Source organism: Zea mays, chromosome 1 (genome assembly GCF_902167145.1).
Source record: "Zea mays cultivar B73 chromosome 1, Zm-B73-REFERENCE-NAM-5.0, whole genome shotgun sequence".
NCBI classification, from domain to species: Eukaryota; Viridiplantae; Streptophyta; class Magnoliopsida; order Poales; family Poaceae; genus Zea; species Zea mays.
The window spans coordinates 17,045,130-17,063,201 of NC_050096.1; the positions used below are offsets into that span (position 1 = coordinate 17,045,130).

General features: G+C 45.0%; 2 protein-coding genes across 5 annotated transcripts; both read left to right on the forward strand.

Annotated features, from left to right (window-relative positions):
- Window positions 1-6,110: 6,110 nt before the first annotated feature.
- Window positions 6,111-7,049, forward strand: LOC100283151 (uncharacterized). Its single transcript, NM_001156053.3, has one exon. The coding sequence runs from the start codon at window positions 6,259-6,261 to the stop codon at window positions 6,802-6,804; it is 546 nt and encodes a 181-aa protein (NP_001149525.2). The 5' UTR covers window positions 6,111-6,258; the 3' UTR covers window positions 6,805-7,049.
- Window positions 7,050-12,990: 5,941 nt separating this feature from the next.
- Window positions 12,991-17,033, forward strand: LOC100275356 (uncharacterized). 4 transcript variants are annotated; one of them, XM_008671227.3, is made up of 4 exons: window positions 12,991-15,036; window positions 15,784-16,221; window positions 16,298-16,401; window positions 16,642-17,033. In XM_008671227.3, the coding sequence occupies exon 1, from the start codon at window positions 13,223-13,225 to the stop codon at window positions 14,567-14,569; it is 1,347 nt and encodes a 448-aa protein (XP_008669449.1). In that variant the 5' UTR covers window positions 12,991-13,222; the 3' UTR covers window positions 14,570-15,036; window positions 15,784-16,221; window positions 16,298-16,401; window positions 16,642-17,033.
- Window positions 17,034-18,072: the final 1,039 nt, after the last annotated feature.

Sequence of the window (18,072 nt, forward strand, 5' to 3'; positions counted from 1 at the left end):
GCTATTAACTGACGATCAATGGCCCTGTTTGTTTCGGCTTCTGGCAGCTTTTGGCCACCAAAAGCTGCTGCAGACTGCCAAACGCTCAGCTTTTCAGCTAGCTTCTATAAAATTCGTTGGGGGCAAAAACCATCCAAAATCAACATAAACACATAATCGGTTGAGTCGTTGTAATAGTAGGAATCCGTCACTTTCTAGATCCTGAGCCCTATAAACAACTTTATCTTACTCCACACGTAATCGTAATAATACTCAGATTCTCCCCACAGCCAGATTCTCCTCATAGCCGGATTTTCAGAAAAGCTGGTCAGAAAAAAGCTGAACCAAACATACCCTGTCAGGTTCAATGATGTGTCCTCCTCTATTTTTTTTTCTTTTACAACAGAATATACCACAACCTGTGTGTAAGGGTTGCCTTACTTTTAGTTTTACCGGATCAGTATTTCGTCTACAATTTCTCCGAGGACCCAAGTACACCCACTCGCAAATGTCCTGCATAGAGACCTTAGGCCGAGCAATATGCTGCCGAGGCCCGAGTGCTGAATGCCAAATGCGATTTGAAAATCGAGGACTTTGGGTTGGCAAGGACCACGACTGAAACTGACTTCATGATGGACTAAGTCGTGTGGTACAGAGTACTTTAATTCAAGCTCAACTGCTTCTTCGGTAGGCTGCATCTTCGGTGAAATGGTCATAAGAGAGCCCTCCTTTTCTGGGAAGAATTATGTTAATCAGCTGAGGCTGATAACCGAGGTATAGATGATAGAGTTGACAGTCCAAGGTTTTGCTTTCATTGTCCCCGACACCTCTTGGAACAACATCTGAAGGACAACCTAATTACATATACATAGATTGTACATATGCTAGCATATGTAATTAAATATATGCACACTGATCCTATATTATGAATACACATACATGTTCACTATATATACACACAAAGAAAAACACATGGTCAACGTGCCATCTTCATCACTCGGTAAATCAGGGAACCGTAACATAAGATCAATATTGTTCCTTGACGAACGTGATGGTCCAGAGAGAAAGACACATTACCTAATTATATTTTTGTTTCCAGTAGTTAGTCACTAACACTATTTACTATCGACACAACACATAGCGGCCAGGTATGGCTATTTTTGGCGTATGTGCGGATGTAGATAAATGGCCTTAGAATGATTTATTTTGTATTCACTCATGCAGCCACCGTTTCTTGTATACAAGCAACTAAACAGATGCTTAGTAAAAGTCGCGATGATTCAGGATGAAATGATACGGATAACCAATCAAGTGGATACAGACTGAAAAAAAGAACACTACTCATCGAAAGATAGGACAATGAACTCCATGAATATTAAACATGATTGTAAAAAACACATGTTTCTTTAGTGCCAATCTATATTTTGTGGCCTTACACCGATATTTTTTTGTCTCAATAAATTTCTCGGTGTGTACCTTGAGAAACTCATTGTAAACTTTTTTTTGAGCACATAATTATTTTGTGGCAACTAAGATCAATATTTTTGAACGTTCGATACATGTATATATATCTACTTGATTATCTGTAAATAGCGTCATGGTAATATAAGATTTAGATTGCTCATAATGCTACATTTGTATACTAAACTGTTATACTTCTAATAATTGTCTATTTAGATAATTTTGTGTATCACATATAATTTGTTGTTTCTATATGCCTAAATTAATACTCTTTCAACCATGTAAATGCAACGGTCAAAGACTCGCGCATGGCGCGAGCGAGTTACTAGTAGAAGACAAAAGACACGGGGGAGCAAGTTGTGTTGGATCGTTTTTTAATAGTACATTAAAAAAAGGAATTAACAAAGACATGGGGTTCCAACTAACTATACACGCAGGACGGCAGGACCAAATTAAATTAACAAACCAAACGAGCCCACGTCAAGCTAGCTGTAGCTAGCGGGTGGCGCAAGAAAGGCGAGATTTTTTTTTTTTTTTGCTTAATATGTCTGGTCGTGCGGTGCCTCTGATTCTTTATACTGTTCCCCCCCGTTTCACAAGTCGCCCGATTATTATGCGGTCGCCGTCGCGATGCATATCTTTATCCCAGCACGTTGCTGCGCACATGTGACGGAAATTAATGTAGTCTCTGGCGCGTACGTGTCGCCAGCCCCGCGCGGCATCTTTCTTCACGCCACGCGACGGGTTGGGCAGGTGGGCGGTGCGGCGCGGTGCGGCACGGCACGTCGCTGTCCTGCTCCCCGTCTCCGCGAAACGTGTTTGCGCACATGACGCATCTCGACTGACACCGGCAGTCCGGCACCACCACACACACACACACCACAGGAGTCTCGTTTCAAAGATGGCAGGCCGGCAGCAGTACAGGTTTGGGCACGGGCGGACTAATCGGAATCATCGTTCCGCCGCCTCAACCGCAATTAGCCGGATTATATGATACGATACGATGCGCGTAGGTAGACATAATACGCGGACCAGAAAATCGGGCAGCGAACGAGAGCGGGAATAAAGGCCTGTGCGGTATGGGCGTGACGCCCCCGATATCTTTCTCGTGAACCATCAGAAGGCCACAGGGGAAAGGCGTGCACGCAGTTGCCGCAGGTCCCCCACAGTCCACACATGTGGGTGGAGCTCGTACGGGTCCCCTTTTCAGTTTTTTGTTGTTGATGTGAATATGTGATCTTGTTGCGTCGGCTGTTTGGTTTAGATTTTTTTCTTTTCAACTTCTTTGATAAGAATCGGACTATGAATAGAATCTAGTTGAAGAACATACGGAGTACGATAAACTTGTACATGGAGTTCTGGATCTAGAAAACGATTTCTGCTATCGACTTTATCAATTATATATTCATGTTGATATTTGGATGGTTTTTACCGAAACGACTTTTATATAAACAAGCTGAAAAGTTAAGAATTTGATAGTCCACAACAGCTTTTAACGTCAGAAGATCAAAAAAAACCTGAAACAAACGGGGTCGACCTAACGGGCATGCAGCTAGCGTATTGAGCGCTTGTTTTCGTGTTGTTTTTTATTGAGGAAGGAAACATGGTTCTGGTTCCATGGATGGAGCAGCACTAGTAGGACGGCGAGGGTGGTTCTGGACCATCTTGTCTTCTGGATGTGGGCAGTGGGCTGGCTACCGGAAAGAATACATGCTGGGTTGTGCATGTTCAACTCTGTCGTATTAAGATGATGTTCATCCTCTGCTGGGCCGATCGAGAGCGGAAGGAGCTGCAGAACATGACTCGATCAAGACACGTCGAATGGATCATGTTGCGAACGCATTGCCAAACATGGCCTTGGTCGTCGACGGTGCAGCCTCCGATCCCTGGACATCAATTCTCGGGTTATTGGTTATGGACTAACGTATCTATCATAATAATCGGTTACCAGTACGTTACGACGGCTCACGATAATACCCACATAAATTATCTAAAAAAAAGATCTCAAGATTTTTTATTAGTTGTTTTCATTCTTCGTATAATATTTTTTTATGAACGCACGAGTATCATAGGCAGCAAATCAAAGACCCACATCCCTCATCTTCCTTACTTCTAAGGTTTCGTATAGCATAAGGGGAAGAGAAGAAGCGGACATACATGTTCTTTGCCGAAGAAGGACACGACGAAGACCTGGACATCTGTAGGCGAAATATATAGTATATCGCTAGATATATAGGGAGAGAGCACGCAAGCGGATAAAGAAGCTCAGCCGGAGCAGCTCCAAACCAAGAGACACCCGCACCAGGCGTCAGTCCGAGAAGGGCGAGAGAATGCGCGCGTCTTCCCAGCCTTGGACCCGCCGAAGCGACACAACACCACCACTATCTCTGTAGCATATGCCGACTGCTGTCACGCTACATGCCTTAATTGTCCAATATCTCAGACTTGGACTCATCGCTAAGATAACCTAAGCGTGGCAGGCGCCACCATGTCCTCCTCGACGGCACACACGGAGAAAGGCCAGGAGCATGACCGACTCGCCCTGTACCCGCGTCGACGACAATATATAATGACGGAGGCCAACTTTGGTTGGTTAATCCGATCGGTTCATCGATGGTCAGCAAGTATGATGGTTCTAATGATGATCCTGCACGTATTTCGTGTGTGCATCGGTCGGCTCGCGACTCAAACCGTGGGCGAGGTAGCAGGTTGGGGTGGAAGAACCGGACGAAGGCAGGGAAGACGAACAGGACGTCCGACGACGACAAAAACGATGTTGCGCGCATGATGTGAAATGTCCTCATGGATGTACAATAGCCACTGCGCGAGTCGGTGTCGGGGCTGGTGTCTGACGAATACGGGGAGGAGGCGCTTGCTCCTACGCCCTCTGTCAAGAATGAGGTGGCACGGAGGTGAAGGCATGAGAGGAGAGAGAAAAGAAATAGAATGGCGAACAAGGTGGTGGCAACTAAGGCGAGGACCATCATTATCGTACAGAGATATGGATGGTTAAATGGGTCGTGTCTGGCGAGCCGACTTGAGACACGACCCTTTTAATAGTGCCTGGGCAAACCTGGCACGAGCGCCATGCGGTGCTTGGGCCATAGCCTCGGGCCATAGTGCTGGTTCGGCCCGGCACGATTATTTTTTATTTCACAAAAAAATCATGTATACATATGTACAATTTATATTCAATATTATAAGCATTTGAGCATGATGTTCTACTGGTTAGATAGTTTTGCCTAGTGTCTTCTACCCTCCTTCCATCATGGTGTAGGTTCAATTCCCACGTCCTGCACCGCTTTTTAATATTTCACGTTGAGTTGATTTGAAGGAAATGTAATGTATGGATTTTTTTGTAAAAAGATGACGCAGGACGACCGTTGAAATAGGTGCTTTAAGTATATTAGAGATTAGAGATTTAGGAGGTGTTTGAATGCACTAAAGTTAATAGTTAGTTGTTTAAAAATTAGTAGTAAAATTAGCTAGATAACAAATAGCTATCTAACTATTAACTAATTTATAAAAAATAACTAATATCTGAAGTATTAGTTAAGGTGTTTGGATGTCTCAACTAATTTTAGACACTAAATATTAGCTCCAGTGCATCCAAACACTTACTTAACCTAGATAATATGCAGGTAGAGAATTATGATTAGGTGCGTAAAATAGGCAACAATCGAAATGTGTAGGAGAAATAGTCAAACGTTCCCGCATACCAACAACATTAGTAATACGCTCACTCGTTCTCAAGGTTTTTAGGTCGACTCTAGTCATGAACAATGATAAAAAGTGACTAATTATGATAAGTTATGGAGTTTGAAAATTGAATAGTTCCATTGATTCCATAGAAGAATACTAGGAAGAGAACACAGGATAATAAACCAACACAGTTCACTCTCCTTATATTTTGAATCTGATCCTCGATATACCGTGCCATTATAACTGGTAGTAGGCTGGTACTTTAGCATAGTACTACACTCGTTCTCGAATATTTGTCAGTCGCTAGTTTATTTTTAAACTAAAACACGATAAATAAAAAAGAATGGAGAAAATAACATACATTCAAAGTAAGAAGAACTAAATCCAAAAATGACATATAAATTATCGCAAATCTGTGATATGCCTTCCACATTATCATAGCATTATCAAAGATAGATCTTGATTTTAGAAAATAATAAAATTATTTTTATATTTTTCTGAGCTAAGATAAAATTATTATGAATTTATAAAGATAAGTTTAGATTTAATATATTTTTTTTGAAAATACCAAATTTATTAAAGACGGTAAAATTACGAATAAAAACAGTAATTTTCAAAAATAGTCAAAAGAAATTCAAACTATTTTCGATTCCGATTTTTCTTACCGATTCAATTTAAACCTAAATTCCTATTTAAAGCTATTTTTCATAAATTTTTTTAAAACAATACCTGATGTCCAAAAAATACCGTTTCCGTTTTCACCCGCTGACCCCACCCACCCAACCTGCTCTCTTCCGTCGCCGTCGCCCACAAGAATCACGTGTTTTTCGTGCCCAGCACCACGCCACCACCGCGTCTCACGTCTCCCCCACCCGCCGGTGGGAAAAAAAAAAACCGATGCCGCCCTCTCCGCTCCATCAAATCAATTGCCTTGCCCAGGTTGCCCATTGCCCTTGCCCCGCCCCCATCCCGCTATAAAAGACAAGGCTCCCCGCGACGCCCCCATCCATTCCCACAGCACCAAGCAAGAGCAAAGAGCAACACAAGCCAAGGCAGCAAACGACCCGCGGCGACGCAAGAAGAGAAGCCAGCAGTCGTCTGGATCCATCGATTGACATGGCCATGGCGGCGGCAGCGGAGGGCAAGAGCCGGAGGTTCGCGCTGGCCTGCGGGGTGCTGAGCCAGTACGTGAAGGCCGAGCAGCAGATGGCGGCCGCCGGGGCCCCTGCCCCGCGCGCCCCGGCCACGACGCTGAGCCTCATGCCCGGCGCGGACGTCGGCGCCGAGCAGGAGCAGGCCGCCGCGAGGGGGCAGGAGACGGCCGGGTCCGCCTCCACGGCGGCGCCGCTCACCATCTTCTACGGCGGCAGGGTGGTCGTGTTCGACGACTTCCCGGCGGAGAAGGCGGCCGAGGTCATGCGCCTCGCAGCTGGCGCCGAGCGCCCGGCGGCCCCGGCCCCGGCGCCGGCGCCGCGCGACGACCTGCCCATCGCCCGGAAGGCGTCGCTGCAGCGGTTCCTGGCCAAGCGCAAGGACCGCCTCGTGGAGCGCGCCCCCTACGCCCGCCCGTCCCCATCCGAGGAGGCGGAGAAGGCGAAGCCGGCCTCCTCGTGGCTCGGGCTCGGCGGCACGGACGCCGAGCGCCTCAACATCGCGCTGTGATTTGGATCTCGCTTGCTACCCACCTGGATCGACCGGGGGCGATTTGATTGGCTGGGTTCCTGGCTTCCTTTGGGTCTGCTGGATTGGGGTTGGTGTGGAGATCGGAGACGGAGGATTGTAGAAACGTATTCTTGTTTTTTTTCTCTCTCCCTTACGAGAGAGTTTGGCTGTTAATTGATTCGATAATAGAAAGATGGAGGATGTACAATTCGTGTCTTTCCTTCGTTCTGAATGTCTATTTTCCCTGCAAAAATCGTGGCTGAATTCATACAAAACTCGATGCCAGCAGCAACTTCTCCACGCTTGACCATGAGAGAGGAGAGAGAGAAATATTGACGACTTCCAGAAAAGATAGAAAACTGAAAATCCGAAACGGAGCTCCAATCACAGCCTCAAAATCGCATCGGTATAGTCCTCCAACAAGCAAAGCTAGGAATAGTCTATTGCCCAAGAATTCAAAAAAGTGGTCCAAACGGCCACCACGAAAACGTGCCTACAAAACCGCGTAGTACTATAAACCCCACCCCCACTACGCGGCAACACCTTTTGGTGGAGCGGCACCAGCCACCGCAGTCCGCACCGCACCGCCCCGTCTCTCTCGCGCGCGTGTGGAATGGATTATGATAATACTCAACCGTCGCTTGCGCTGGTGATTATCGCCGGGCAAGCGCAAGTGGGGCCGGCACCCACGGAAAGAATCCACAGGCCGACCGAGCTAGCTAGTAGGCGACGGGAACCTTCGCGCTCCCAGGTGGCCAGGTCCCAACCGCTGCCGGCCAGGCCTGCCGCTGCAACTTGCACGCCCCCTGCTAATATTCAAACCGAACCGTGCTCGTCGTGTCCGTCCGTCCGTCGCGTCGCGTCGCGTCGCTTTCTCCGGCCACGCGCGTGCGTTCCCGTGTGGCAGCCCCCGCGACGTGCCCAACACGCCCGCCTTTGAAACGGGAGCGGTCAGGGTGCCCCCGGTCCGGTACAGTTGTACGCCTCCGACTCGAAAGGCTCTAGTACCCGGGGCGGGGATCGGATGCGCACGATTCTGTCACGTTCCCGACAGCAACTCGCACGCGGCATGTTGGGTTTAGGGTGCCGAAATATCTCCGTGTTTATCCGGGCTACCATTGTCTTACAGGTTGTCGCTCGCCGCTTGATGGCGATCTCTCGTGATCCTTACGCTAACAGCTTGTTTACCATAGTTCTACTTTCTCAGGCTCAGCCAAACACTTTCAGACCCATTATCAATGGAGCTAATTTGATAGAGTAAACGATCCATCAAATATACAATTAGAGAAGTTTTTAATAAAACTATACGCCATGACATCAGTTGCGCATAAAAAATAAACTGTTCTCCTTTTCTCTGTCCATCTCCTCATCGATTCATTCGTATCGGTTCACCCACACTGCCATTCACCGGTGGCCATGTCCACCCGCAGTCGTCGCACGCCAATTAGAACGAAGCAAAGAACGATAAAATGCATCAGCGACTCTCGAATTTGACCTCTCTTTCAGTTGCATCACCAAACACTGGTAGAAAAAAAGTTACCGCCAGTAGAAATGATTTGAAACGATTTTTTGAGGTTTTTGAATGAACTCATACGAAAAAACGTCGAAATAAAAGTCATAGATCTCTAAAATTATTTTTCTTCGTAGTTGATAACGTTTTCATTTGAAATCATTTTAAAATTGATTGATGTTTTTTTTTGTAAATGATTAAGAATGGCAATATGCTAATTTGTGTGTAACTGTGTAGCTAGATCCAAGGGCCACTTTAAAAAGCACAACCTTAAAACTAAAATATGACATTCAAGTCTTACAATTTTCACGAAATGAATCAAGATTTGCTGGAAAGAACTTAGTTTGGCAATCATTTAGACTATATGGAATATTATAAGAAGATTTACACATGGACCATGCTTAAAAGTTGGACCCACTTACATGTGTAGTGCGGGGTGGGGTGTTCCTAGGAACTCATTCCAACCCACTCGCGCAAAACCCGTCCAATTTAGTTCTAAGACCCATTCCTACCCGCTAAACAATACCATATCAATACCCACCTATAAACTCGTTACAATCCAACCCATTAGCAGGTCTATCTGTGACTTAAGTGATATATCATGCCAAAGACAGATACTACGTTTACCCTTCTTTTTTTCCCGTGGTGGATATGAATTACTAGTAGGTACCTGCACGATCACAAGTCATGATTGGACGGACGTTGGCGACCAGGCAAAGGTATCATCGCCCATCATCAGGGTACAAAAACACAGAGAAGTACTGGCAGCTACGTTTTAGAGGTCAAACGGGACAAATGATGATGCAGATCTCGTGTAGCAAATCCGCACAACCAGACACTGACGAAGCGGAAAGCGCCTTCAATTACGCAGCGCGGCGGCGTGCGACACAAGCAGAGTCAAAAGCGGCGCCGTGGTTTTGATTTTATTTATCATGTGTTACTAGGATCGTAGCGTGCGTAGACTAGCCTTAGCCACCTGCGTTATGTTATGTCTGTCGGCACTCAACTCGTACAGTGCGTAGATCACCGCAAAGTCAAAAGGTTGTCTGAAACTCTGAACACTAACCATAACAAAAGCCATCTGACCTGCCCTGCCCTGCCGAAGCAAGTCAACTTGGGAGAGTAGGAATGGGAGGGGACTTGCTAGGGCCTAGGGCGGTTTTGGCAGTTTCGGCCAGGTGAGAGAGACTCGGAGGAAACCAAACATGTGCTCGTGCTCGGCTCGGCCTCTTATCTCTTCCTGGTGGGTTCCGTAGCGTAGTGTTTCAGCATACACGGGTTTGTCAGGAGAACACGCTCGCCGAACAGTCCAGACTAGTCGTTCGTTGTGTTGTTCTTGTTCCAACAAAGATTGCGTCCACTCCACTGGCATGCAGTGCAGGTATGCGCACACATTTGTCTTCCCTGCCTCTGGCTGCAACTGCCACGATCCTAAGCTGTTCGCTTTAAATTAAAATCAATTATTTAAACTATTGTAGCGGTAGTTTATGGAGACAAATGTCATCTCTGGAACACGGCAATTTTAGAAGAGTTATATAGTAATTTTATAGGAATCAGTTCATTTTCGCAGAAAAAAACACAGAAACCCAGAAAATTTTCCGCATTCCAAAATAAACAGTAGAAACCATTTCGCATTAAGCCTTTGCCTGCAACTACGACGATCCTATGTTGTTCTCTTTGAATTAAAGCTAATTGTTTGGACTACTACAACTGTAATTTATGAGGACAAAGACCTCCTTTAAAATACGAGAATTTCAGAAGAATTATATAGGAATTTATAGAAATCAATTTATTTTCACATAAAACACAGAAAACGAGAAAATTTCCCGCATTCTAAAACAAACAGTAGAAACGTTTGAGATTAAAGCCAACGAACACCACTACTAAGTGCGTAGAATACCAACCAGCACTAGCCATATTAGGGACGTAGTTACTATATAATAAAGCGGGACACAAAAGTGCTCTCCCATACGTCCACGCGGGCAGAAAAAAGCCCATGCACACGATGCTTCTTCAATGAACGCGAATGCTTCTCAGTTTGCCAGTGTTGTACACGCGCCTGGAGAGTTCCAGCTAGATGTAATATGTACACTATACGGCGAGCGAGGAAGACACCGCATATTTCTTTTCTAGAGCCAACGTTCGATCTTTTTCTTAGGATGAGGATTTCGCTTGGATTCTTTTTTACCGATATGCAACGTACTCATCAGCGCTTTCTGGAACCAGCAGTACAAAAATATATTGGACGAGATGTTCGCCCGCGCGGGTGAGGTATCCACCGAGCTCGCGGTCGACCTGCGCGTTGTCGGAACCCGTCGTCAACGTCGGTGTCTCTACAGGCGCATTCCTCTTCTTCGTCGATATATATTAGGCAGCATCGACGCATTGCGTGCTGCTCGCAATAGCACAGACAGGGCTCGACATGGGCGATGCATTCTCTTCATTCACTTGCACACAACAGGTATTGAATATTGATGGATATGAAGATCTATTTTCTTATTGGAGCCTCGAGATAGCACATGTCTGGACGTATGGTATAGGATTTGGTTTCTGCACAGATTTGATGTTCTCGGCAGTTCCTTCTCTCGTGTTGTTGCAGCTGGATGTGACTATGTGAACGACTCTACAAAAGTTGCATACCATGTGCTCGATAGAATGTCGATGAGGTATCCCGTACAGGAAGCCAGTCCTAATTCCTATGCAGCAGGACAATCCGATGAAATTGCTTTTAAGAAAAGGTATGCGATGTAATATACTGACTGCCATATGTACAGTAAGTGTAAACATGTTCAACTCCTATCAACTAGCATTCTATTCCCAGACCTTTGGCAACATTAAAGGTGAACAACCCTATATAATTGATTTCCATTTTAATAACTATAATTTAGATAAAACTAATTAAGTTTATATATTTATATATATAATACATTTGTATATTATCTTAAATCACATGAGAGAGATAGTTATATACTACATTCATGTTATAACGAACCAAATAGAATAAACTATATACTTGCACAATTATATACTACATAGAATAAACTATATACTTGCACAATTATACAACTGAATAATTTTTTATTTCAACATGACCTTGACATGTGATGATTTTTCTAAGCGTTGCAACTTTTTTTTTGCTACGCCAGCTAAATAAAATTAATTTTTAAGTTGTCTTAAGTCAACTGAATAAAGAAAGAGCCCCAAGATTTATAATACTAAATTAGTATCATTAGATAATTATAATATATTAATTTGGTATCATATTTTTTTCATAAAAAACAATTAAATCTAATAATAGTTTAATTAATTCTAAAAATTTATTTATTGAGCAACGGAGAAAATGTCTATAACGGTATAACCTTGATACAATATCAAAAGGAGAAAAATATTCTTCTAAATTTTGATTTTGTACTCTCTTCCCGGTCTGTCACTCTCTTCACTTCTCTAAGCATAATGGTTTTAGGAGGAGTATGTATGTGGTAAATTATCAATAAGATAAAAAATTGTTATTGATCTATTGTCAAATTCATGACTTGATCTTGCGAATGGTGCCCCATACAAGTTTATTTACTTGGCTTTAATCCGTACCGGCTTCAACTACTTCTATAATATTTTTGTCTCTATAGATTCCAGTTGCAGCACTCCAAACATTCAAACTTTAATCCGAAGCGAATAGCCCAAAGCTAGCAATGATACGAGTGATTTCAAAATGTATTAAATTATGTAGTATAAATTTTACGTTCTCTTACAACATACAAACATATTTTACTATTTTAAATCAAAGCTTCAACATGTTATTAACAACTTTGTTGATGAACCCCAAATCCCAACTAGTTTGGCTCCTAAGTACTCCCTCCGTCCTAAAATAGTTCTCGTTTTAGCTATTGGTTTTTATGTCTATAATCAAATGGACGATTGTGAATCTAGACACATATATAAAACACATAGATCAAGAAATGTACGAATCCACTAATCATTATCTTTACTATATTAAAGCACCAGTTTCTCTGGTTTCACGGTGTCCACTGTCATCATGCTCTCCCATGTTTAAAAATTGTAAAAATTCTAAAATTATACACAAAAGAGGATTTGAACCATGGTTATTTAAACCTTATATTCACACCCACCTAACCAACATGACATACAAGTCTTTGTGTTTTATATTTTATAGTTCGCTCCCACCGAACAGTCCGTATGAACAAGGTGGATACTTTGAGTGTGTTTGGTTTGGCTTTTGACTTTAGCTTTTGCCTCCTAAAAGCTAAAAGCCAACCAAAGGGCTGGATCCAGGAAGCAATTTTTTTGCTAAAAGCCGACTTTCTCACAGTGCAAAACTGAAAGCACCCCTGGACCTGTTTTAAGTGGCTTTCGGATGAAACTGTGAAAACATATATCGAAGAATTTTTAACGACTATTAGTGGTTTACACTAAACGTTTTTTAGCTTTTTAATAGCTCACAGCCTACAACAGCTTCTTCCACATTTCACAATCTATAACATTTTTTTTCACAACCACAACGCAACCGAACAGACTTCGTAGACTCGTAGTTCCCTAAAACTGACTACTAGAATCAATTCGATCGAAACAGGGCCTTATCGTGGGCTTCACAGTCCTGACGGCAAATATCAAGATGAGCCCATCAAATACAGTAGAGATTATGGGCTCTAATTTATACCTGACCACAGCGTCTTCCTCTGTGGTCAAGCACGGCCCTTTTACATTTCTCTTTCCTCCTCCTCCCGCCCGGCGGCCCCGCGCCGCCGCTTTGTTCTCCTCTTCTCGCCGCCGTTCAGCGGCGCGACTAGCCTCGTGCTCTTTGCCCCTCTAGGTTGTTCGTGTTACAATAGCTTTGTTACTGCTCCTGTTTCGGCCCTCCTGTTTTAGAAGTTCCTGGCCGCCTCACACGCCATGCACGCAGCATGTTCGCGCAATTGCTTGAGCGACCTGCTTCACTGCCAGAGGCATTGGCGATGCCGATGCCCGTACCAGCTCTCTCCGGCACGAGGCATGACGCGTGGCCGCAGTGTGAAGGACCGGAGCAAGAAGAAGCGCGTCCACGCGCTCGAGGTAGCCACCGAGCGCTGGAAGGTTCTCTCCAAAGTGCTCGCCGTCGTCGACGCGCTCAAGAAGGAGGATGAGCACGTCACCCCGCTCAAGCGCCTCGAGATCCTGCGGCCGCAGCTCGGCCTCGTCAAGCCGCACAAGGTGGCCCACTTCGTGCGTCGCTCGCCGCACCTGTTCGAGGTCTGCCGCGACAGCCGCGGCGTCATGTGGGCAGGCCTCTCGCCGCAGGCAGAGGCGCTCGTCGAGGAGGAAGCGCGCCTGCTAGAGGATCACTCCCCTGTGGCCGTGCAGTACGTCACCAGGATGCTCATGATGTCCGTGGACCGGCGGCTGCCGGTCGACAAGATCGCCCACTTCCGGCGCGACATGGGACTTCCTCATGACTTTCGAACACGGTGGGTGCACATGTTTCCGGAGCATTTCAGGCTGGTCAGATTGGAGGATGGTGAGTATTTGGAGCTCATCTCTTGGGACCCAACCTGGGCAGTCACTGAGCTTGAGAAGAAGGCGTCTGTGTCGACTGGCGATGCCATTGCCAGTTCGCCAGGAGAGCTGTCGCTTCCGTTTCCAATGAAATTCCCACCAAATTTCACTACTTACTACAGATTTCGAGGAAAAGCTCATCATTATGTGAAAATGGGCAATACCGATCAGTTTCAGAAGGTCACCTACCTGTCCCCTTATGCAGAGGCAAAGGGATTGACTCCTGGATCGCCAGAGTTTGATAAGAGGGCTGTTGCAGTGATGCATGAGATACTGAGCTTCATGCTGGAAAAGAGGCTGGTGACTGATCACCTTACACATTTCCGTCGTGAGTTTGTAATGCCACAGAAGCTTATGAGGTTACTATTGAAGCATTATGGCATCTTTTATGTTTCTGAGAGGGGAAAGAGGTTGAGTGTGTTCTTAACTGAGGCATATGATGGGAACGAACTGATAGAGAAGTGTCCGTTGGTGCGGTGGAGGGAAAAACTCCTTCAACTTACTGGTTACAGAGGGAGATTGAAGAATCTTGGTAAAGTCGACGTGTGTTCTGATTCAGATGAGTACTTATTAGGCCATGATGATGATGATGATGTATTGGATGTTGAAAGTGAAAATCCAGATGACATCTTAGATGACTGTTCTATTTCAGATGATTCTGAGATGGATTTAGGGGATGCAGATGCAGATGAATTTTGCAGAGACTGAGTTGGTGGCATGTGTGTAGCAGAAAAGAACAAAAAAAAAAGTTGTGTTAAGTTTGTTATGAAAACAAAGTTCAGCAATAACTGTTTGTGACTTTAAGCTCAGGATATAATTGTGTACTATACTCTAGCTGCTGTCATCTATGGAGTTCCAAGTAACACTTGAGGCGGACTGTATTCTTCTCTCGTCAGTTGTATTTGGACTTTCAAATATTAGTCAAAGCTCAAACAGATCACAATGATTTGAAATGGCACGCTTGAATATTGCTTATACCAGATCAGTGTCCTGTGATGTGTTCTTTAGAAAAAATGATGGGACAAAACATGCAACTGCTATACTCAAGTTATGATTTATCGAAGATATCTTCATTTAAACAGTCATAGGTTTCCTTTAAGAACTCATAAGGCAGGAGCCAGGAGGTGATGAATTAGAAGTTCAGATGTGTACATGTCTACCTCAGTGTGCCAATGGTAATCTTTGTATACAAGCAATTTTGCAGTATGGATGAAGAAATCGTTTGCAACAATTTGTCAATTGGAGTTCTTCTGCACTCTCCTTTTGTTTTAACTTTGCTGTGCAAAATAAGATACACTGACCTTGATAATTACCCGAATAACTAAGAAATGTACTGCTGGTGACATATCGTAAAAAAAACTAAAAGTCTATATAGGATATGACAACATTCTCTTTGTACATCGATATGCCAAGGTTGTGTTGTATCTTGATGATTAGATTTGTCGCTCTCGTTGTAGAGCTCTTCCAACAATTGTTTTTAAAATGCAACAATTGTTTTTAAAATGCTTCATTTAACTTATGGTCTGCACGTTCTGGACTTCTGGTTATTGACTCCGCTATACCTTTTTAGCCCCTCTCTGTTTATTCTGCTCTTGTTATGTATAGACATCCTAGACTGCTGCTAGGTCTAATGTCCTAGCTGTTTTGTGTGGTGAAAGTGGGAGCTGTTATTTTGTGGTAGACTGCTGCTAGGTCTAATGTCCTGGTGAGATAACTATTCAACACAATCCTTTGCTGCATCTTAAATTACTGCGCTATTGCTTACTATGTATCATGTATGTCATGTTAGGTTGAAAGCAACGAACTAGGCGTAGCATGTGTTGTGTTTATTTATACCAATACTTTGCAATATTCTTCGCCAAAATTTCTTCTTCGTACTCTTTCTTTTTGTCTTTTAATAACAGGACATTATCTCGCTTCAGCATTCACTGGCCGCTCCGTCGAGAAGATCGGCCACCTTCGCTGCAAACATGCTCACATGGCGATCAGAGGCGCGGCTTAATGCAACCACATGGGAGCGAGACACGCCCCCATTTACTTCATCCTGGGTCGTTGCCACCATGAATGTTGTTCCTGCTCTACAGATCTCCCAGCCCACCCATCCATCCATCCTCTACTCCCCGTTTCCTGTTTATGCTTATTCGGACGGGTGCCACCACCATGTTCCTCATTTAAGGCTCCACACGGCAACGCGTCCTGATTCTCTCGAAGGACCTAACAATGGCGGTGCTGCTGGAAGTTCGCCGGACTGACAAAATTGCATTCCCATTGGCATGCTTCCGGATATTCTCTCGCCGTCCAGACTTCCGGAATTTATGGGTTATGGGCGATGGAACGGAGGATCCTCCTCTCCTCATCCTGTAGATCTATATTCCCGATCTGAATTCATTGTACGTTTGGTTTTTTTTCTTTCTAAAAGATGATTTTGATGTGCAGAGAAAAGGGGTTATCCATGCCGGTTGTCTGGATCAATCCGACGCCTGGACCATCGGACCGGAATACCTCTCCAGCTGAAACCGTTGCGACAGTGCCATTAAGAGGTAGGGTGGAATCGCGATGTGTCAATTTAGGGGAGGAGGCTGGAAGTAGTTGCTGGAATCCAATTGGCATTAATCCCATCTCTATCACTGTACTTGTTTACATGGAAAAAGTATATTTGCATCTCACTGGAGGGAAACGAAGGCATTCACTTATTCAGCAGTTTCTTATGCTGGTGTCATGAAGCCAGTGTTATCCTCCTCTCGTGATCGTGACCTATATCTTCTTCTTTTTCCCGTCAGATACGACTACGAGAACGGAACGCTACTGGGATGGAAGCCAAAGATTGCGAGTGATGCCGCGGACTGACGAACCCTCAACCAACTGGTTGTATCGTATGGATGTCCGAGACTCCGAGTGCGAGAGGATGAACGTCACTAGCAGAGTGGTTAACCCTCGCGGACTGTGGTCAAGCTGTCGCTTTTGCTGCCGCTGTCCACTCTGCCTGTCAGGCGCGCTATGAGCCTGAGTGAGGTCTTCGCTGGCTGGCTCGCGGTTCACATGTGGCCAGCAGATCGTTCGTGTCACTGTGTAAAACACTGTTATATCCTTGTTTTCATACGCTACAATCATTGTTTATTTTTCTAATAATGTAATTTACTTCTTATATAAAATACATGATTTAGGACTTTAACCGATAGAGCGCAATTTGTTTTTAATGTCTTCAAAATTTCTAAATGATGTATTATTTTAAATTTTTAGCACTATTTTGAGTTATTTTGTTTGGAGACCATCGAATTTTTCCGTTCATACCTTTTTGGGATACCTGTCAAGAGATTTCGGGCGATGCATGCATCTGGATGTCACCGCACAATTTCAATGTGTTGGGCACCAAAATGAGCGGACGGTCCGGCCCTTGGGCCCGGACGGTCCGCGTGTCCCGAGATTAGATCAACTCGGATATTTATCCTTATCTCGTGCGTGGTTATCCATCTAATCACGTGGGAGTTTGTTGCTATCTCTTAGGAAAAGGTCCAGACCTCCTCCCCTATAAATATAAAGGGGTACGGCCGATTGAGAACTCCCGAACACATTCCAATCGAACCAATTACCTTATTTACTTTTCCTGCCCTAAGAGTAGATGTAGCATAGTTCTAGTTGTAGCCTTCCGCATATCCACCTCCACCCCTATTCGACTCTACGTCGTCTAGATCCGTCTTGGGTGGCCTGCCGATCCCAAGACGACACTAGGATCTCACCCCTCCCGGGGGGCAAGATCTAGCTATCCATCCAAGACCTCTTCCTCGATTTGATCTCTTAATTCCTAGGCGACTCCACGTCGTCTGGGGACGCCCCGGGTGACCTGTCGACCCGGAGCACCTTAAGATCTTTTCCCCCAGGGGACGAGATCTAGATTCCAGCAAGGAGGAGGAAGACGACCCTGTCGCCAGGTCGCGGACCGTCCGGCCCAGAGCTGCGGACCGTCCGGTGTGACGCAGGGAAGACACCGCTCCTGCGCCCAGGTCGCGGACCGTCCGGCCCAAGGCCGCGGACCGTCCGCGCCTGACCAGAGGGCACCGCCACGGTTCTTGTTGAGTGTTTGGCGCTCCAAAAAGGCGTCAACATACTTTTGGCGACTCCGCTGGGGATTAGGTGTCTAGACCTGCTAAAAATCGGCCCATAGATGGCCGGTTCTAAGGATCACACCAAGATCTCCACCACCAACATCATCA

Bases quoted from the DNA above. Each gene is read 5' to 3' on its own strand.
- LOC100283151 (NM_001156053.3), top strand. From the start codon at position 6,259: ATGGCCATGGCGGCGGCAGCGGAGGGCAAGAGCCGGAGGTTCGCGCTG.
- LOC100275356 (XM_035965382.1), top strand. From the start codon at position 13,223: ATGCACGCAGCATGTTCGCGCAATTGCTTGAGCGACCTGCTTCACTGC.